This window comes from Gossypium hirsutum, chromosome A11 (genome assembly GCF_007990345.1).
Source record: "Gossypium hirsutum isolate 1008001.06 chromosome A11, Gossypium_hirsutum_v2.1, whole genome shotgun sequence".
Classification (NCBI taxonomy): domain Eukaryota; kingdom Viridiplantae; phylum Streptophyta; class Magnoliopsida; order Malvales; family Malvaceae; genus Gossypium; species Gossypium hirsutum.
In genome coordinates this window covers 17,273,886-17,296,314 of record NC_053434.1, presented here as the reverse complement: position 1 = coordinate 17,296,314, position 22,429 = coordinate 17,273,886, and the positions used below count along the sequence as shown (strand labels likewise).

The 22,429-nt window shown below is 32.6% G+C and overlaps 1 protein-coding gene across 1 annotated transcript; it reads right to left on the bottom strand.

The window, feature by feature from the left end:
- Positions 1 to 7,621: 7,621 nt before the first annotated feature.
- On the bottom strand, positions 7,622 to 10,012 carry LOC121209782 (3-oxoacyl-[acyl-carrier-protein] synthase II, chloroplastic-like). The gene is made up of 5 exons (XM_041081242.1): positions 9,637 to 10,012; positions 9,351 to 9,554; positions 9,144 to 9,254; positions 8,115 to 9,052; positions 7,622 to 7,965 (listed from the first exon to the last, which is right to left on the bottom strand). The coding sequence occupies exons 1-4, from the start codon at positions 9,748 to 9,750 to the stop codon at positions 9,023 to 9,025; spliced, it is 459 nt and encodes a 152-aa protein (XP_040937176.1). The 5' UTR covers positions 9,751 to 10,012; the 3' UTR covers positions 7,622 to 7,965; positions 8,115 to 9,022.
- Positions 10,013 to 22,429: the final 12,417 nt, after the last annotated feature.

The following is a 22,429-nucleotide window of genomic DNA, read 5'->3' as shown; positions in this document are numbered from 1 at the left end:
CATCAATATTGTTGCATTCACATCCAAATATGCCTCATTACTAACTTTAATCTCACTGGCATAAAATACAAATTTCACCACTACAGTTATTTTTATTTTCATCAAAATTGATTGCACTACCCATTCAAATGAAGTCAATATTTGTTTGCATGGTTAATAATGTGGAGTCAATGTTGGTCCTTATATATTTTAAAATGATATTTTTTATTTTTTACGTGATGATCCCTCATGATAATCCCTTGACTAACAATTTATTTGATAGACAGGCTCACTCATTAATTGTTATATCATGTCTTAACTATCACGTCCCATCTAAGATGACCAAAAGTATATCATAGTACCACTCTATTTAAGCTTGTGACATCAGGTCTCTTGCCTTTAACCTGCCAAAAACGACTTGACACATGGCATCTCTGGATAAGAGACTACCAACATATAAGGCCTAGAACCTAAGGAAAGACCTAGGCAACTAACTGCCCTTACTTCTTCCAACCAATCCTAAACCTCTTTCTCCTTATTTGATGACTCTACTCTATCCTAAACAAGGTAAACCGACCATCTTCGTCACCCACTCCTCTGTGTATTAGCATACCTTATTATGTGTAGGGTGGTTAAAGGGTAAGGTTGATGTGATATGGGTAGATATTAAAGTATACCAATTGTCTCCTAGTTAATAGGAATATTATGAAGTGACTTTATATAAAACGCGAAGTAGAGACGAAACCACTGTGTTGCAAGCGAGGTCCTTTTTATTGGAAAAAAAATTATGCATATTTCTTTTTATAAAACTTGAAAAGGCAGATTGCATATGAAAAGGTAATATGCAGAAGCTAAGTTGATATTATTCCTTAGACACGAGTTTTTAATAAAGGCGTGTAAACATGCGAGGCCTTGACAGCAAAGTTTGAGTAAGCAAGATGCAACATTGAAGGCGAATTACGATATTGCGCGAGATATTCTTGAAATTGCTTTTTCTTTTCTAAAAAATTAAATATGTTTGAAAAGGCTTTGTCCTTGAAATTTTGAGTGATTGGTGAGGTTGTGTTGCCTTATTTAGGTGTTCTTGTAAGTATTGTCTTTTTAATGGAGTAGAGTGATTGAGTAGTCTAAACATGAAGCATTAGTAGACGCTTAATCAAATGAAAGATGCTTGAGAAAGCTAATTAGAGAAAACAAGATATGTTTTGGATGCTAAGTATTTGAGAAGTTCAAGTATGCCTTGAAGGCAAACTGTAGTGAAGTTCACCTCGAAGGCAAAGCTTTTTGATAATCAAGTTTGCTTTAAAGGCAAAATTTGTAAGAAAACAAAAATCCTTTTAATAACACGAGCTTGCATTGAAAGTAAAATTGTAATAAAACGAAACTCGCATTAAAGGTAAAGCTTTTTGATAATCTAAACTCGCCTTGAAGGCAAAGCTGTAATAAAACGAAGTATAGGGGATGCCAATGGCCATGAAAATTGAGTTTTTTTTTAATAAACAATTAATACCAATAGTTATTTGAAAAGAATAATAGGGAAATTAAACATTGGAAATGTACTAGTAACTTTGGCGTGTTATATATCAAAATAAAGAAATATATTGTAGAAAGTGAGATTTTTTAACTCTTTGGTAAGACTTGTGCCAATTACACATTGTAACTTGGTGAGGTATTGGTAACTTTGGTGAGACATATTTGCACAATATTGATCCCAAGGAGGCATGTCAATAATTTTTATGATATAACGTATAATTATATACCCTTGTAAAGGTGTGCCTGAAAAGGCTAAAGGACACTCACTCGTAAAGTAAAAATGTGATATGTATTCATACAATACTTAAGATAAGTGTTGATGTATATAATTGATTGTTGAATTAAGATAGAAAATTACCATGAAGATAACAACACGAGTTTGATTCACTAATAAGAGGGCAACGTCCACAAAAGTCTCAAAAATTCCAAGATGATTTAAAGTTATTTTGAAGGAGAAGACTCGACTCGACTTGATGGGTTGAGACTGAATCCTAGTGTCTTGGACAACAAGCAAGGTGAATTTTTAAGCTTTGGAATATGCTTTCTTGATATCTAAGAACAGGAATACAACAAGTATAATGATAAAAGCGAAATTAAATAGCAAGATAAATAAAGAAAACAAAAATAAAAGTGGGAGATGGAATAGATAAACCGATAGAGATTAAGAGAATGATAAGTGCCCAATTGAATCCTTTGAAAAAGATTTCTTGATAAACTCAATCAATGGCTCTAACCGACCCTCCAAGAACGAGTTCTTGGCAACTTGGAATTTGAAGTTCCCCAAAATCTTGAATAAGATTAAGTAAAAAAAAATCTTCTAAATAAAAATAAGAATTGAATATTGTAAAATAAAATACTTGAAAAAAAAAGAAACAACTCTTCCTTTGTCTCCAAGTAATGGACCTAGTCATTATTTTACTGTATAAGCTAAATTAGTCTAAAATACTTAAAAAATCATAATAAATAAATCCCTAAAATATAAAACTTTATAAGTGCATTATATAATCAAATTTAAGCCTCAAAATCAAATTGAATATGATTTAAACATGAATCAAGGCTCAAAACTTGTAATTTCCGTAATTATCTCGTCTAAAACAAAATTATTTGTGCAACCTTTACTAAAATGACCATAACTTGAGCTACAGAACTTGAAATCGGGTAATTTAAAGTGTATTTTGAAGCTAAGAGATAGCTCCTTCATCAATTAGAAAATACCCAGATCTTATCCAAAAATGCATTGTAAGCTAAATGGTTTTCTAGAGTTAAAAATTGACTGATTTAGTGAATTTAATTTAATAAACTTCACTACATCTGTTTATGTATCAATCACACTCGATGCATTTTTTCTCTATTTGTGCAAATATCCAAATTGGGAGAGTCATATTGTCCACACTCAGTTCACCAATTGCTGCTCCAAAAAATGGGATGAGGAAGTTGAAGGCCGTTCATTTGATGAGTTGAAAGTCGAAGTTACTGAGTTGAGAGAGGAGAGATTATGAAGAACTTTTATGAAGCTTAGGCAAGAGAGATAGAAAGAGAGGGGTAGAAGCTCCTGTTGTCGTTATCCTTAAAGTGTATATAAGTTTGGTCCTTGGTGAAACCCTTCTAATGATACCCTATTATATGTAGAGTGGCTATAGGGTAAGGTTGATGCGATGGGATATAGATATTTATGTATAACAAAGAATTTACTTTAGTGAATTCATTATTCACAAGAGGATCTCACAACTCACAAGAGACTTGTGCATATATTCTTGATAAGGCTACGAAGAAGATCGAAGATTGGAAATGAAAGGTGCTGTCTTATTTTGGTAGACCTAACTTAATTCCATCCACTTCTAGTGCTTTAATACACAATGCAGACTCCATTACTCCTAGCTGCCACATACGATGGACTTAATCGCAAATGTGTCCTGAAAAAAGAAACATGAGTAAAATATGTTTTAGAAGGTAAAGACTTGTATGAAAATCAAATCACTATCATATATGAATCATCAGCAAAAGTAACCATATCAAAAGCATCCAACTTTAATAAACTGAAAGGGTTGCCAGTAATGGGTTATTGCCTGACAGCCTAATTTGAGAGAAGAATATGCGTATTGTCTGAAAAGAGCCCCACGGATTGCTTTAGCTCCTCTAATTAACACAACATGAAATGGATGTGTAGGGTTTATGCAAAGTGGATTTTATAGTGTAACAATGCATGTGAGCAGCAACCAGTCTTTGGATTTCATTCAAAGTCATTGGTTTCCCATCTTATTGTTGAGTAGCAGTTAATGTTTCTGATTCATTGGATTGGTGTATATTTTGCATCAGATAATTATTACATAAAATTCTTCTGCATATTCAGAATTGGAATATTCCTTATAAAACTTTGGTTATGCTTTATTCTTACCTACTTTATTCGTACGAATCTCTTTATTGACTTTGAAACACATTAACATCTAACTTTTTCTTTTACAATAAAATCTTCTTTTTTACAATTAGGGTTCATATTTTACAAAACCAAACCTCTAATTCCTTTTGGAACTTCTTTTCTTTTCCTTTTGCTATGGGAGATTGCTTATTTACGTTTATTCTTATATACACTCACCCAATAAATGTGAATATGAGATCTTAAATCGGATTTCCTTTTCTTTGATTAAAGTCACTTGTTTTTTTTTTCAATAAAAACTTCGTTTAAAATATATCAAAATAGTTTTTTTTATTAGTAATTCAAGTTGTTGGATTTTGCTCAAATACTAAATTATTACAAATTTCAATTTTGAAAGTCGAAATTTAGGATTATAAAATTTTAAAGATAAATGATTGATTAACTCTGTTTTTTTTTTACACCTATCATTGGAAACAACTTGCTTATCATAAATCAAAATTTAAAATTGTAAAAATGGTCATAATCTAATATAATTCTTTCTTTAAATTAAGTTTATATAAATATTTATGATTTGTTTTTTTTATTAGTTTTTATGATTAATATTACAACCTATTTGCACCGTAAACCCAAATATTATACTGTATAATATAAAAATTAATTTTTATCATATCATGAGATTTGATATCATATGAGATAATAGAGCTAGACACAAGCAACAAAGACTGCTCATGAACTCTTTAATTTAATGCATTCAAGGCTCGAAAATATGGTTGAGAGGACATTTGTTATTTTTAAAAAAAATATTCCCAATATTAACAGTATAGTAAAAAAAATAAACAAAGTTGGCTCGTACTAACATGTTGCATACTTCATAAATGGACTTGAGATGATCAATACTTCAAGGAGTACAAAAAAGAAAGAGATCTTAATAATCTTAATAATATAGATTCAGATGATGACCAAACACTAACATTTGATAAAAAGAAGCTTATGTTAAATATTAAAGAGGGAATAATCTAATAAACTGGAACACTAAAAACAATAAGATAAATTTGAATATGATATTTTTTTTCTAGTTATTTTTATTAGTAATCGTATTATCAATTAATTTTTTTTACTAACATAATATGTATGATGCGTTGATTTTAATTCTTGTTACTTGTTTAGATTTTTTTTACCATACGAATAATTTTTATAGTAATTATTACTTTTAAAAATATAAAATATGTAACTATGTAATTACAATTTGTACAATCAAGTATGATAGGAATTATAATGTAATTATATTTTGCCAGCCAAATACATATATAATTACAATTCTTTATAATTACATTTTTTATTTAATTACTTTGTGTTGTCAAAATAAATCTTAAAATTTTCGCAAATCTGTATAAATGAATAAATTTAAATTGAGAAACAGACAGCTAAGTAAAGGAAAGATAATGCTTTAAAGGGTAATAAGGTATTGAGTATTAAGATTCTTAGTTGATTTAATCTTTGATTTTTAGCTCATTGTTTTGGGTTAAAACTAGGTTTCGAACTTCTGGTTGTTCCGAGATTAAGCTGTTCTCTTTTAAGCATCGGTTATATCGGGTTTTGTTTATTTTTAAATTTTCTCATAAATTACATCAATAATCACTTAATTATTAGTAGGTTTTTATTTTGATCATTTAATTCTAATTTTTTTAGTCACTAATGTTATTGACATGACTTTTTTCATTGGCATAATAATAAATTTAGCATTCCGATATTTACTCTTAATTTGATCCAAATTTTTAAAAAATAAAAATTTAACTCTCAACTTTACATATCATGTCAATTTAGTCCTAATTCAAAAAAATCAAAAATAAGAAATTAAAAAAATATTTAAAAATAGAAAAGTATTTAAAAATAAAATTTTTGATAAAAATGCATACAAATTTTATAAAAAAAATACAAAAAATTGTAAAATTAATTTCTCAAAAGGTAAATTAAGAGCTAGTTCAGTAATACTTTTCAAAAGCACTTTTAGAAGAAAAACTGTGCTAAACAAGCTACTTTTGGTTGAAATTTTTGACTTTTCAAAAGCACTTTTGAAAAGTTTTTGAAAATGAGAAGTAAAAATTTTTAATTTTTCATTTCTCAAATGTTTAATTACTTTTTCACCCCTCCAATAACATAATATTTTCTATTTTTTTTTCTTGATGTTTAATTATAAATGTGTTAAAATTATTAATTAAAAATAAAAAAGTATTTTTCAAAATAATATAAATTTGTTAATATCTATTTACAAATATTTAATGGTTATATTTAAAATAGTTTATATATTCTAATTAAATTTTATAAATAATTAATATTTATTACTTAAAAATATTTAAAATTTATATTTCATATATTTTTTAAATTCTAATCAGCCGATACTGCATTGATGGGAGGAAATAAGAATTTAATTACAGGCCTAGGAAAAAGAAATGCTAACAGCTATACATCAATAGCTGGCCACCTCAACGGTACTTTCAAGAAAAATTAATTAAAGCAAAATAAAATAAAACAGAAATATGATCGCAGAACATAAATCGACAGAAAAACTAAAAGCAAAACTAAAAAACTTAGGATGCGTTTGGTTCGCTGTATTGGATTAGAGGTGTATTAGATTAAAGGTGTATTGGATTAGAGGTGTAATAGCAAATCAACTGTTTGGTTGAATGTAATGGAATAGAGGCGTAATAGTAATCTTGTGTTTGGTTGAATGTAATAGAGGTGTAATAGCATAATGGAAAAAACTAAAATGACTAAAATACCCTTAGCATAAATTTGTTTTGGTAAATGATTATTGTTATTGTTATTTAAATTATAATAAGATTATTATTATCAATAATAAATAATTTAATCATATTTAAACATAATTTTTATTAAATATATTTTAATTAAAATATATAATTTAATAAAATTCTTAATAATTAATATTCTTATATTAATTTACTGAAATCATAATATATGATACTGTAAAATATAAATTAACATAATTACTATTAAATATATTTTAATTAAAATATATAATTTAATAAAATTCTTAATATTAAATATTCTTATATGAATTTTCTAAAATCATAATATATAATACTATGAAATATAATTTAACATAATTATTATTAAATATAATTTAATAAAATATATATTTTCAATTACTTATTTAATATAAATTTAAGTTAATGACGATTAATTATATTAGATATATATGATCTTGTACTAAAATTATTTTAAATTACCATATTATTTAATAATTGGAATACAGTTAATTTTTTACCAAATTATCTAAAAATTTTAAAAATTGTGTTTGGTAAAAATTTTAAAATAGCTGGCACAATAATTATGTTTTAAATTTTTTTTTACCGTACCATTCTAAAAAATTCAAATATTGTTTTCTTAAAAAATATTAAAGTGCGAAATTATCATCATACTATAGATAAATATTGAAATTTGTCACTGTACTTTATTTTTATTTATATTTGCCGTTATTTTTTAAAAAAATATGAGTAAATTTGTAACTTAATTTTTATGTTATTGAATTTTACCACTAAAATTTAAATTTTATTAATTTTTGCCACTAACTCTTATTTTTTAGTTAAACTCTTATTTTAAATTTATATTGAATTTTTATTTTTTTAAATTACAAATATCTTCATTTAACTTAACGAGTAAATATAATTCTTGACTTTCCTTTCTCATCATCTAAACAAAAGCACAATAAACACATTGTCAAAAAGAAACCCAAATCCAATAGTTGGGAGATTCAAAAGCTTTCTCCAATAATGTGTTTCTTCTATAAGAAACAATGCTTATAAGCAGCTTGTCAAAGCTCAAAATCTATTTAGTCCTATGTCATACATCCAATGTCATTTGAATACAAACAGATAACTGGCTTTAAATGGCAAAAGATATAACCTTAGGTGGACTCATTACAAGACTAGCAAGAATTTGACCAGTGATGTTAGAACACACATTCACAGATGCTAATTTGTATATATGCTCCCTCACATCAGCACCAAACCCAGTAACCTCCATGTAACCTCCCCTTTTTCCACACTCTCCATAATACCCTGGAGACAGTAAAGAGTTTATATTCTGTGTCAAAATTCCAAACTTTGTATAAGCTCATTCACATTCCGTAAATGAAATAATAGAAAAATGAAATTGCATGAACCTTTTTCATTTATAATATACTTTTCTGAAAGCATTTCATTGATACCTGTCCTGTTGGGTTGCCTGGATTTATTACAACCAAGGCCCTAACAGTGATGCCATTAGACTTGGCTTCCTGCAGTTGTTTCTTAAGCTCAGATACTTCCAAACCCCATCCTGTAGCTTCATTAAGATAGTAGGGAACTTGTAAAATCCAAAAGAAAGTTGTAATTACAACAACTGGCCGATCAAAAATGGTTGGATGGTTAAAGGAAATCTCTATTGCCAATCATTTAGCAAGTTCTACCGGGAAAGACAGCTAAGAAGTAATCCTCAAGAAACATAACGCAACTTGATATAGGTCAGTTAAAGCTTGGTCAATGAAGCAAAAAGTGAGTACTTACTTCACTAACAGATAATTAAAGACAGCTTACAAATAACTAAATACTAAATAATGCTTTAAGTTATTATATGCTTGGAAACTAGATGCACTAACAGTAAAAACGTGACAGATAAAACAGTCACACAAAGCAAAGACAGCATTCTCTACATGTAAACTAGTGTATCCCTAATTCATAATAAAACCCAATGTAAAGTCAATCAATATCATATATCAAGGGAAATCAATCAAGCATACCCCAACAGATGCCAAAACATGAAGATCATGCTAAACATTAAGAATAACTCAATGCTGACTACCTTAGGACTTAAAACCATGCTAATTGGACTTATATTTCAACACTCAACATTGAAAACAAGGGCCCCTTCTTTCTCATTAAAAGATAGAAATGAAGTAAAATAAACACAGCATAACCATTTTCTCAAATGAAAAATCATACTCTTAAGGTATATAGAGGTCATTGCAATTAGGACTTCTTAATATTATCAATATCATATAAAATATTATCGTTCAGGTACATATACATCGTTCAGGTGCATATAGAGGTCATGCAAAAATAATATACATATAAAAGCCTAGATTGAATAATTAGGACCCATCCATCCCTGAAGAAATCATCAGTTTAAAGCTCAAACTCGAAATTTTAACATCCATCAAGGTCTCTCTTAACATTGCAGAATCTAAATTTAAGCTAACCAAATCCATTGCAAGCATTGTAGAACCCATATTTGTTGTAGCAAACGGTACGCAAAAAGGATTCATCTTCCTGTATGAGATCCTCAAAGCTTCAATCGCATCGTTGAAAACCTGTTCATTCCACAACAAGCAATGTATATGAATCGATGGATATAGAAAGAAAACTATATACCATGACACTTTCCTTCTTCTAGAAAAAGATTTTACCTTCATGCCACCCATTGCTGAACCAATCAAAACTCCGCATTTCGTTTTATCTAACTCCTCCATTACATCTTCATTTACTCCCCCATCTTGCAAAGCTTTCTTTCCGGCAGTAAGAGAATAAAGCATGAATTTGTCCATCCTCTTGGAAAATTTTGGTGCGACCCATCCATCAGTTGAGAAAGATTTGATCTCTCCAGCAATCCTCTGGAGAGAAAACAGGAGCAGTAAGAACGAGCAGCAGTACAAACAAGAGCAAAACAAGAGATCCCAACCAAAGACAACTTACTTTCGGAAACTGAGCGCAGTCAAAAGTCTCGATTTCACTTATACCACTAACACCCTCGAGCAGGTTGTTATAGAAAACATCAGGCTCATGTCCAAGCGGAGTTACTACTCCCATCCCGGTCACAACCACTCGTCTTTGCACTAACAAGGCAGTAACCTTTACCTTTCGAGAGAGCAATCGGTCGAAAGAGTGTCGAAACCCACTACTTGAGAGCAATCGAAAGAGTGTCGACTGGTTGAGAAGGCCAATTGAAAGAGTGACAGATAAGTTGTAAAGAAAAAGAAAAGAAGGGAGAAGGTAGAAGGAAATCAGTCGAAACTTGAGCAAATGGGCAGAAGGTAGAAGGAAGGAAGACAATAGGGAAGGCAATCGGGAGGGTAAAACAGCGAGCAAATCGACAGAAAGCAAATCGGCCAAAAAAGAAAAGAAATGAAATGGGGGGAGCAAGCTTGAAGGAACGGAAGAGGAACACAGGGGATCGGGGAGGGTAAAACAGGGAGGGTTTGCTGAAGTCGTTCCTAATCTGGGCAAAATGGGGGAATAGAAATCGGTGATTTTCACCGATTAGGAAAGTAACCGATTACACCCGTATTACCAATACTTTAAACCAAACACGGGATAGAGAGGGATTAGGTGGGGTCCACCGATTAGGGGTGTATTGGCTTAGCCAATACACCAAACCAAACATGTGTCCTTTCCTCTCATTTTGCATGAAGAACACTTATCGATACCAGTCGATTGAGAGACTAATCTTCCAACAAAAATCACCTTTTAAAATCTTAGTCTCCGTTAAAATTACGAGTTCTTCGGACCAACATACTATCACAACGTCCGGACTCGACTTTGCCATTTCAACTCCGTTAGATTATACTTCCTCTATCGTGGTCAATCAGTCTGACCACCGCGAGCGGAGCTTCCTCAATCCAGTATTGGGGGTTTTCGTGTTGTCTTCCTTCTAGCGCCATTTCGTGAGCCGCTTCGTTGGCCCCTCGAGGTACGTACTCAAACCGTAAACTTCTAAACCTATGACCTCTCCCTTTGATTTCTTTAATTAGGCTGCAAATGCTCGACTTATCATCCTCATCCGAGTTTAGCTTTCGGATTATGGTCAATGCATCACCTTTCACAATAATGTCCTGAAATCCCATTTCCTCCGCCATGGTAACTGCTTGCAGATACGCCCTTGCTTCCGCCATCGTTGAATCTGGAATGTTCTCCCAAGGAAAGGTACAAGCAACCATTACTAGACCTTCTCTATTTCGTGCTAATACTCCAGAAACTGATTTCCCCGTGCCCTGGTTAAATGATGCATCAAAATTAATTTTAATAATGTCACCCTGTGGAGGTTTCCAAGAAACTTCCCTCACACCATTTGCATTTCTTGATATTTGTCCCATAACATTAATTTCTGCATGATAGGAACCGATAAACGCTACTAATCCATGAACTTGTTCTTTGATTCCTTCATGGTAAAGCTTATTACGGTTATACCATATAGCCCAGTAACTGATCGATCTAATCGTATTACTTTCTGCATTTTGGTTGTCGACTGTTCTTTCTAGCCACTGTTTCCAATTGGGGATGCTACTGCAGGTTGCGTCTGTCACTCTTAACCTTCTCAAGATCTGCTGTGTGAAAGAACAATCCCGAAATAGATGGCTCACCCTTTCCTCTTCAGCTTGACACACCGGGCATAGTGCATTAGTTCCCAACCTTCGAAGTCCTAGGTTATATAACGTGGGCAAAAAATCATTGGCTATTCGCCACATAAGGATTCAAATTTTGCTTGGTATATTAAGACCCCATAGCTTTGTATAGAAAGTGGTAGGACCGTCTATATGTAGTCTAGAACTTCCGCTTGTATTGATCCATTTGTAGCCACTTTTAACTGTATACTGCCCTGTATTATCTCCTCGCCAAATCCGCTGGTCATGAGGTCGACTACTCACTAAGGGGATTGAAAGAATGCTCATTAACTGCTCCTCTCCAAATAAGGATCTGATAACGTCTTGCTTCCAGGTATTGGTATCCTTATCAATTAAATCAGAGACATTAGTATATCTAATATCTATGTTTTGACAGTGCACTCTTCTACTTCCAGGCCTCGACACCTAGTTATCATTCCGAACGTTAATTCCCCATTCCTAACTCTCCACCCCAGACCCTCCTCAAGGACTTGTCTAGCACTCCATATACTTCGCCAGGTAAACGAAGGGTAAGACCCTAACCTAGCACTCATAAAATCCCCTCTTGGAAAATATTTTACTTTCATGACTCGAGCAAATAGACATTGAGGTTGCATAAGGATTTTCCAACCCTGCTTCGCTAACATGGCTAGATTAAATTTTTTTAAATCCTTAAAACCGAGACTTCCTTTCGCTTTGGGGATACACAAATCACTCCACTTGCACCAATATATGCCTTTATTGGTTTTAGGATTCCTCCACCAGAATTTACTCATATGACTCTCAAGTTCTCGACAGAGCGAAGTTGGCAGTGTAAAACACTGCATTGCATAAATCGGAATGGCTTGTAAAATAGATTTCAAAAATACCTCTTTTCCCCCGGCAGACAAAAATCGCAAACTCCAATTGCTCATCACGCTTATAAAGCGTTCTTTGATATGCACAAACACATGTTTTTTCCTTCTCCCAACTATAGTTAACAACCCTAAATATCGTTCCGGATTATTATATATTCTCACACCCAAAACTCCTCCCACTTGTGACTGCATCTCTGGATCTACATTACCACTAAAATAAATTAGGGACTTATCAAAGTTCACCATCTGACCTGACATCTTTTCATATTCATTGATGACAACCTTCATATTATTTGCCCCTTCAACCGAAGCATTACCAAAAAGGATGCTATCATCTGCAAAAACCAAGTGTGAAACTGTAACATTACCCATTCCTATCTTAGTTCCAACAATGCTTCCTTCCCTTTTAGCTAACGCTATTAGTCGTGAAAACCCTTCCGCACAAATAAGGAATAAATACGGGCTGAGTGGATCACCCTGTCTCAGACCTCCTTGAGGCCAAAATTCCTCCCCCATTCTTCCATTCAGCACGACTGAATATGCGACGCTAGAAATACACCTCATAATAAGCATGATCCAATCTTCACAAAATCCTAACCGACGCATCATGTTATCTAAAAATCCTCATTTTATTCTATCATAGGCTTTGCTTATATCAAACTTTAAAGCAAAACCTTTCTTCGAGGATCCTCTTCTCTTCTTGAATGAGTGCAGAATTTCATACGCCACAAATATATTGTCCGTAATTTGTCTCCCTGCTATGAATGCTCCTTGATTATCTTTGGTACACCAACTCAGAGCTTTGCGGAAGCAGTTAACAAGAACTTTTGAAATAATTTTATAAAGCGCATTACATAGACTTATAGGTCGAAATTGGCTCATCACTTTTGGTGAATTGACTTTAGGAATAAGAACAATACATGTTCTGTTAATCTCCTCTATATTCCTTCAGCCATGTAGAACATATAAATAGTACCTAGTCACCTCCTCCCCAATGATATGCTAATATTTTACAGCCACCATAACCTCTTCATCTTTAAACTCTACTATCAATTAGCTATTAAGCTCCTCCGAAATGCATGGTGCGAATGACGCAAATAATCTCTCACAATCACCAGATTCTTTGGCAAAAAAAAGCTCTTTGAAGTAATCCTAGCTATTTTAGACATCCCATCAAAATCGGTAACCAAGTTTCCATCATCACTCTCAAGTCCCTTCACCATATTTTTCCTCTTACAACCAGTTGCACTTCTGTGAAAAAATGCTGTGTTTCTATCTCCCATTCGAAGCCAATTAGTTCTTGCTCTTTGTTCTCAAAACAACTCTTCCTTGCCGGCCTCGAGATTCAACTGAAACTTTATTTCAATCATTTTATCCAAGACCGCAATCACAAATTTTGCCCTTCCCCAAATCAAATAGTCTGGCGTTTAGTTCTTCTATTCTCCGTCCCCTTAATCTTTTCTCCATTTGTGCCCAACATTTAACTTCGAAACCCATCTCATTCAGTTTCACCAACACATCATGATTATTAGAGGTCTATTTACGCTGGACTTGCTCCTCAAAACCTGGATTTATAATCCAATCAGCATTAAACCAAAATCTCCCGTGTCGCCCCCTGTCTTGCATCTCACCATCCTCTCCTGTGCTTACAACTAACGGGCAATGATCTGAAAAACTATGTTGTAAATGGCAAACGGAAAAACTAGAAAACCAATCCCACCACTTCGCATTGGCAACACCTCTATCAAGCCTTTCCTTAATATTGTTGCTAGCCAGCCTCTCTCTTTCCCATGTATACCACTGGCCAAAAAACCCCAGATTAGACAACCCACAATCCTCTAGTGTTGCTCTAAACGCAACCATCTGTCTTTCCTCTCGAACTCTACCTCCTTATTTTTCAAACTAAAAGAGAATCTCATTAAAATCACCAGAGACCAACCAAGGTTTATTGTTCCCATTCTGTAGCATCCTTAATAACTCCCACAATTCCCTCCTCTCATGCTCTAATTATGCCCCATAAAATCCTGTGAATCTCTATACTCCCCGCACACTTTCCTCTTCTACTTCTACGTCAATATGTGATTTTGAGAAACTCTTTAACGTTACATTGAGCCCCTCCTCCATCCCAGCGACAAACCTCCCATTGTTCCCACCGCATCAACATCAATGCCGTTCGAAAAACCACATTGCCTCCTTATTTTCTCCATCCTTTTATTGTTAGCTTTTGTTTCTATAAGAAATAAGATTTAGGGATGAATGTGTCTCACTTTGTTCTTGAGACATCTAACTGTTCGTGGTTTCCCCAAACCACGAACATTCTAACTAAGGATTTTCATTGCCTCCGGTCAGCCAATGTGACATTGGCCGCCGATACATTATTTTCCAACCGCATCTCCATCACTCCTTTGTTCTACCAGAAATTTCTCACTGCAGAATTAACTCTTTGCCTCTTTTTTTCTTCAACCAAATCCACCTGTATCTTCTCCAACTCAATGTCATTTTCAGTTCCCTCCACTGCCTCTATAGTTCCAAGGACCCTTACACCCATCCTATTTCGGTTCTGCCTTACAAAATGTCACAGCTGTCCTTCCCCTCCTAAGCGATCACAGTTATTTGTCATATCCGCACCAAACTTTCTTTCTATTTTCCCCATCAATCTCCATATTGGACCATCGATCAAAATCTGGTTCCTCTCGTAGCCATTTGCTCTTCAGTTGACCTCCCTTTCTTGGTGCAGCCCTGAGCGATAGGTCTCACCCAAATTCCACTTGTTGATTCCCCAACGTTAATTGGACTTGGCAAAAACTTTCACCATACCCCAGCCGACCATAGAGAAAACAAAATAATGACAACCTTTCATACTGGAAAGAAACATAAGATGATTTACTCTGACCAATATCAATCAGCTTCTTCCTTTTAAGCGGAGAACGAGTATCCAATAATACTTTAATTCGCATAAATCTACTGACTCCTCTGAGTACCATTGAAGTATCATATTCTAAGAATTTACCGATAAAATCCCCAAACTGTCTAGCCATTCCCTCGGTTACAACTCCAACTGGAAGATTGTGAATTTGCACCTAAAACACCGTTTCCCAAAAAGACACTGTGATTGGATCCTCACCCTCTATTAATCTATGGAGAATAATGAGATGCCGGTTAAAAAACCAGGGCATGCCGTCCATGACTCGATTTAAATCGACTTCACTGTAAAACTTGAATAAAATCCTCTTACCCTCTAATTCCGAAATAGCCACGCCCCTCAACGGATGCCATAAATTAGCCAATGTATTTATTAAAGAAGGAAAATTAACCACACTATCCGTAAGAACTCGCCCAACCAAACACAAATCATATAATTGACCTGTAGCAATGTTGGCCCCTACGACCACCAAGGGCTCTTCCTCATTGTCCATAATGTTGAGATTTGCCAGCCCATCATCCACCATATTGGAATCACCCATAATGAACCTTGAAAAACCTGATGAAATAGTAATCCCTAAAAGCGCACGTAAAAACTAAGAAAACTCAGCAAAACCCTAGAACCCCCAAGAAAACCAAACGAAATATTCGTGCTATTAAGCAGACAAAGAAAACCCTAACTCATGCTATTAAGCAGACTTCCACCTTTTTTAAATTGATTATATTTCATATATTAAAATATTAACAACAAGTTATAATAAATTATTTTTTATATTCTTATTAAAATATAGCAATATTAACTAATTTGAATATTATTTAAATGCATATTTGTTACTTGATAATACTGTGTCTAAAATGGACATTTTATTTATCAAAAGTACTTTTTTACAACAATGTTAAGCGCTCAAATTTTTAAAAATACTTTTAAAAATAGCACTTCTTCATAGCACTTTTTAAAAATACTTTTTAAAAACATTGTTATATTAGTCCTTAATTTAGGTTTCCAATTAAAATAAAAAAATCAAAAGTCATCATATAAGCTTCTAAAATGACCATGTTATTGTTGTTATTATTATTAGTTTAGTAGTCATAGAGCATTCTTAAATGAACAGGAGAAGAAATTGGTCACTAGCCTTCGCGATTGTAACCTGTTGATGATAGCATTTGGAACATGTTTCCTCCAGGCAATGACAAAATAAACAAACACCCTTTTCTATTTTAACTATGTCACTCTGCAACTACTCTCTTGCTTCTACTTTTTATTTCATATAACTTTCCTCTTACTTGTTAAACAAAAATTTGGAGAAAAGGTTGCGCAACAGATGATCTCTAAATAGGCGTTCGTTTTTATTCTGGTCGAAGCACTAATATGCTCAGTAGAAAAATTATTCCAATAATTATAATTTATAGATTTATGTGTGATGAATGAATCTGAATTAAAAAATATACCTAGATCGATTTGAGTACAGCAAATCTAACTATAGTATTAAGTTTCTATTAAATGATAAACTATAGATACAACAAAATATATCGGCCTCTGTATGATCCACTTAAAAAAACAACAATTAGAAAAATTTTCCAAAATTTCCAAAACATTTCGAAATTGCTTCTTGCTACTAGTCAAAAAGAATTTTGGGCAACTCCAAAAGGAGATTAAGACGTTCCTTTTATTAAAAAATGTCTTATCTAATAAAAAATATCTCACAGAGTATTTAATGAATTTTCATAAAAAAGATATCAGTTATATCAGTTTCCATTATTCCTTAAAATGTTATCTTCACCGAAAATTTATTAAATCATTATTTAATAATTTTGTTAAAAATATACTTAATTAAATTTATATGAAATCCAATTCATATTTATTATTCATATTTATTTTAAATAGGTTCTCTATGTGTGTACATCAAGTATGTATACATATTGTGTTTAATATTTAACTTTATCTAATTAAATTAATCATAAGAATATTTCTATAATTAATTTAACTTGTGTGATAATTAAATATAATCTCAATTTTCATTGGATTCTAATCTCTTTAATCATAGGGTATGACCCTATAGGATCATGTAATGTTGGCAGCAACATTAAAACAATTCCAATGTTACAAATAGTGAGTGGCATCTAACAATACATCATTGTTACCTAAGTTGCACGAAGTCATAGTTCGACATGACCTTATGTGATAAGATTATCATGTAGTACATCCCTTTATTCTTGATATCTAGACTAAACACAAGTCATGAAACGGCTACACTTGTATAGTCTAATCTCTTATTTCTTGATTCTCGAATAGGCTAAGATAAATAAATGAGTATAATATCTCATATTAACTGATTTGAGCATGACCATGCATTTCTAGTCACACTCGATCAAGAGACTTAAGATACTGCCCCCAATTATGTAGGAGGGACAAATCTTATCTTGATCATTCATGTCCTACTATACTGATTGTGACACACCCAACATCAATATTTATAGTACAACTATTTATGAAAAACGTTTGATTATGTCAAAGTATATGACTTACATTGTTGGAACAATGGTGATCTCAAGTATAAAGATCATACATACAATTATCACTATAAGAAATGTCGTAATTATTATATAATAATTCAGGAAGCATTCTCATAGTGGGTCAGTCTAGTATATTGTTCTCTAATATTTAATTATGTATTGACTTGATATCACATACCCATGACAAAACTTGTCATCAATCAAGCATATATTAGTCTTAATGCATTATTTTTATTCAAGCTCACAATAATATTTGACTAAAGATATTTTAGAAATGATCATATCTTTCTTAAGACTTTATTACTATACAGTTTATTTAACACATAAATAAAGACTAAAAAGCAATACTGGCAATGCCTCTATTAATAAATTAGGTAAATAAGTATGTTATTACAATCATCATATTTTTGTTCTTTGGGCATACTCTAATACACTTAACTATAATTTTTTTATCGAATCACTAAACTTTTCAAAATTAGATATTTTAGGCATTCTACTGTTAGGTGTAGTTAAATGAGTAATGGAAAATTGATTTGAAAATTTGAAATTTCCACTTAATTTTTCAGAATAAATCTAACCCTTTTCTATGTATTTAAAAAAAATTCAACATTTCTATCAAAAATAAAATAAAATTCAACCTTAAAATTTTCAAATAATCTAACTCTTTATTTTCTCATGCTTCAATGGCTTGTTGACCTTCAAGTAATCTTAACTGCAAAGTTCATTTTTATTTATTTAACCTGAAAATGATAGTAGATTTGATGAGGAAAAAACCTATAAAAGCTTGCAATAATTTTTTTGATGGACCTTCAAGCTTGACAATTAACCAATTTGGGTTCTCCATTTTAACCACGAATAAGGGTTCTTCTACGACCACCTTTTGCCCACCAATCAAATGATGCAGCCATTGTTGGTTCTTTTTTATCCTTGAAGCTTGGTTGTTAGGTTTGAACTTAACGATGAACAAATTGAAAAGTAAATTGTAGGGAAAAAAAGCTAAAATTTTAACAACATTGTCAAATGAATAAAAAAAAAGCCCGAGGATAAATAATAAAAACCTTTGGATCTCAAAGAAGAGCCAAGAAGACCATAAATGAGCTAAGAGGACTAGAATTTTCAGGTAAACTTATATAATATACTTTTAATAAATTTCATTGATAAAACTATTAAAATCCTTTTGTGAACTACATTTTTTTTCATAAAATTTCTTGTCCATGTCTTTTATGAAATTCATATCTTTTACCTCATCAAGTTGATACACATTGTTATAGAGAAAACATAAAAGATCGAAGGAAGAAGATAAAAGAGAGAAAACAAAGAAGAAGAGAGAAGAGAAAAAAAAATCATTCAACCAATTCATATTTGCCTTATTTCCTTCCTTGTTGCTAAAAAGGAAAGATTTGGTCATTACCAAAATCAGTTGGGAAAGTTGTTACACGACAGCTGTAGCTTTTCCCAAGCTAAAAATAAACATTTCATTAAAACTTAAATGCACCGTTTTCATTAACAATGGTTACCAAAATGCAACGTTCTACTACTAGTTAACTGACTTTATTTTCTCCTTGTTTTTAGTTTCCTAATGTAACAAATACTCTTTCCCCCAAAAAATCCTTATCCTCAAGGATCAAAGGTAGAAAATTTTCTCTACAACTGCTATAGGGACTTGTAACACCCTTAACCCGTATTCGTCATTAGAACAGGGTTACAGAGCATTACCAAAATATACAGATCAAATAACAGATATTTCATATTATTTAACATTCATACCAGAAACTAATTAAAATCAGTCATATTGTTCCTTGCATGAGCCCTCGAGGCCCAAAATATGTATTACAAACAAGTCGAGATTAAACCGGGAGCTCAGAGAAATTTTCGCAAAATATCAAAATTTTTCAAAGGTGCAGGGGACACACGCTTGTGTGGCCAAGCCGTGTGGTTCACACGGTCGAGAGACATGCCCGTGTCTCGGGCTGTATGGGTATTCGAAGTATGGCACACGACCGTATCCCAGCCCATGTCCAAATTAGGGTACTCTCTGACTTGATCACACGGCCAAGCCACACGCCCGTGTGCTAGGCTATGTGAGCATACTGACTTGTATTAATTAGGTGCAAGGGTCACACGGCCAAGCCACACGCCTTTGTGCCTGGCCGTGTGAAAAATATTGAGTATTCTGCTTTGAATTTTTAAGATACAAGGGACACATGGCTAAAATACACGCCCATGTGCTAGGCCGTGTGTCACACATGGCTAAGACACACGCCTGTGTCTCTGCCCGTCTGGACAAAAATAGGCTATTTCCAAGGCCACATTTCTCACCCAATTTGTTTTCCACCTACAATGACATTTTAACACATTCCTAAGCTAATACAAAACATTCAAATCAATCCAAACTCAAGTTTAATATGTCCAAGTATTCAATCTTACCTAGTTGAGCATATAATACATATATGCATATTTCACCAATTATACCAAACCAAACCATGATTATTAGTTAGCCATTATTCAACCATGCCATAACACATGACAAACATAATAAGACCATATACTTATACCATTTACAAGTCATTCCAATGTCTAGTTGCAACCAAACATTTACTTGGCTAACATTGATCATATTTAGCCTATACATGCCATTATAACCCAAAACTGGTTTACTATATTATACTGCAAAGTCTGAGAGATAGTGTGATGTAGCTTTGACTAAGTTCCAACCTTCACGAGCTTCCGAGTACTATAAAACAGAAGAAATAAAATAGAGTAAGCTTTTAAGCTTAGTAAGTTCATATAACAGAAATTTAACTTACCAATTAAATTCACATTTAAGGTAACCAAATAAATATGCATCCAAAGCAGTTTGGCCAATTGCCTAAACACATATCCTCATCAACCATGTTAGTCATGTAATTCACATGAATATCAAGAAATAGGGATGAGCTCATCGTGTAACAATTTCCAGGTATTTCAGGGATATTTAGAAAATAATTCATTTAAAACTCATATTTTCTCACATTATGATTTTGCTCGTTGAATCATTGAAATATCGATGGATACCCGAGTAGTACACACAAGGTGTACAAATCTGAAATTCGTCAATTCATATTCGGGGGTGCTCATTAGAACACATAATCGGAAAGCTCTCTCTCAAGCCATATAACAAGAAGCTCATTTGAGTCATGTAACAGGAAGCTTATTCGGGCTGTATAACGGAAAGCTTATAAGAGCTATATTCAGGAAGCTCATACGAGCCAATAACGGGTAGCTTCGAAAAGCCATTAATCGGGAAGCTCCGGATAGCCATATATCAGGAAGTTCATGCGAGTCATATCGGGAAGCTATGGAGAGCCATTAATTAGGAAGCTCACAAAGAGCCTTTAATCGGGAAGCTCACGAAGAGCCATATATCGGAACACTCATAAGAGTTGCAGTGTGTCCAAAACACATGCAGAATTACAACCGATCAGGATGCTCTAAAGAGCTATTAACGGGAAGCTCGCAAGAACTATATAATTGGAAGTTCGAGAGGGCCAAATATAAGAATGCTCATGAGAGCTAATAATCGAACACTCTTTCAAGCTATAGTGTGTCCGCAACACATGCAGGACCACAACCAATACGAGAATCTTGTATCTAATCGAATTTCATTTATTTAAATGAGACTTAACATTTATCGGGCATGTCAGATATGTAGTCAATTCCATATACATAGCAATTATACAATTCACATATACAACATTCAATTCAAAGATATAAATATACACAATTTAGTTACACGAACTTACCTCGATAATTGTTTGTGTACGTAAAGTCTACTAATCCAACACTTTTTGTTTTACTCGATCCAATTCCGTACTAGGTATATCCGGATCTATACGAGTAAATTTAACTCAATTTAATAAAATTCACATTCAATTCAATCCAATTCGCATCTTCGTAGAATTACCATTTTGCCCATATACTTTTAATTAATGACGATTTCGTCCCTAGACTCGAAAAATAAAATTCATGCAATTTAATCCTTGTTTCAGGCCTGGATGATTTTTACATGTAACATTAACAGCCCATGTATTTCATAAAATTTAGAATTTTTTCATGAATTTTACATCTTTACAATTTAGTCCCTAAATCACAATTTCATCAAAATTCTCTTTACAAAAGTTGTTTATCTATAAAAAAAACCTTTATTTTCTACCATATATTTCATAATTCATGCATATTAATCGATGGAAAACCCCTAACACTTTTATATCTTTACAAATTAATCCCCAAGATAGCTAAATTAAGCTATTACAATTTCAAAAATATAAAAATTATAAAAATGGGACAAGAAAACATACCTAATTGAGCCAAAAAAATTGCTTGAACTCACTTTCTCTTAGCTATGGTTTCCATGTTTTTATTTTGGGAAAGATGATAAAATAAGATGATATTAGATTTTTATCATCTTTAATTATTTCTATTTCCAATTTAGTCATTTTCTTTTTCTGATTTTCCATGGGTGAATCATCAAACTTATCTGCTAATTCCTCTTAATGGTCTAATTTCCATATAAGGACCTCTAATTTTGAATTCCATAGCTATTTGATACTTATAGCTACTAGAACTTAACTTTTGCATTTCATGCAATTTGGTCCTTTTATCAATTAAACATGTAATTGGTAAAATTTTTCTTAACGAAATTTTTATATGACATTTCTATCATAATTTAGAGCATGAAATAATATTAAAATAATTTTTCTTTTTGACTCAGATTTGTGGTCCCTAAACCACTGTTTCAATTTCACTGAAAACAGGTTGTTACAAGACTGCTAGGTG

Excerpts from the sequence above, each read along its gene's own strand:
- LOC121209782 (XM_041081242.1), bottom strand. The coding sequence starts at position 9,750 with ATGGGAGTAGTAACTCCGCTTGGACATGAGCCTGATGTTTTCTATAAC. Across the intron at positions 9,555-9,636 it reads ACTGCGCTCAGTTTCCGAAA|AGGATTGCTGGAGAGATCAA; the intron begins GTAAGTTGTCTT and ends TTTTCTCTCCAG. Across the intron at positions 9,053-9,143 it reads CAATGCTTGCAATGGATTTG|GGATGGATGGGTCCTAATTA; the intron begins GTTAGCTTAAAT and ends TGATTTCTTCAG.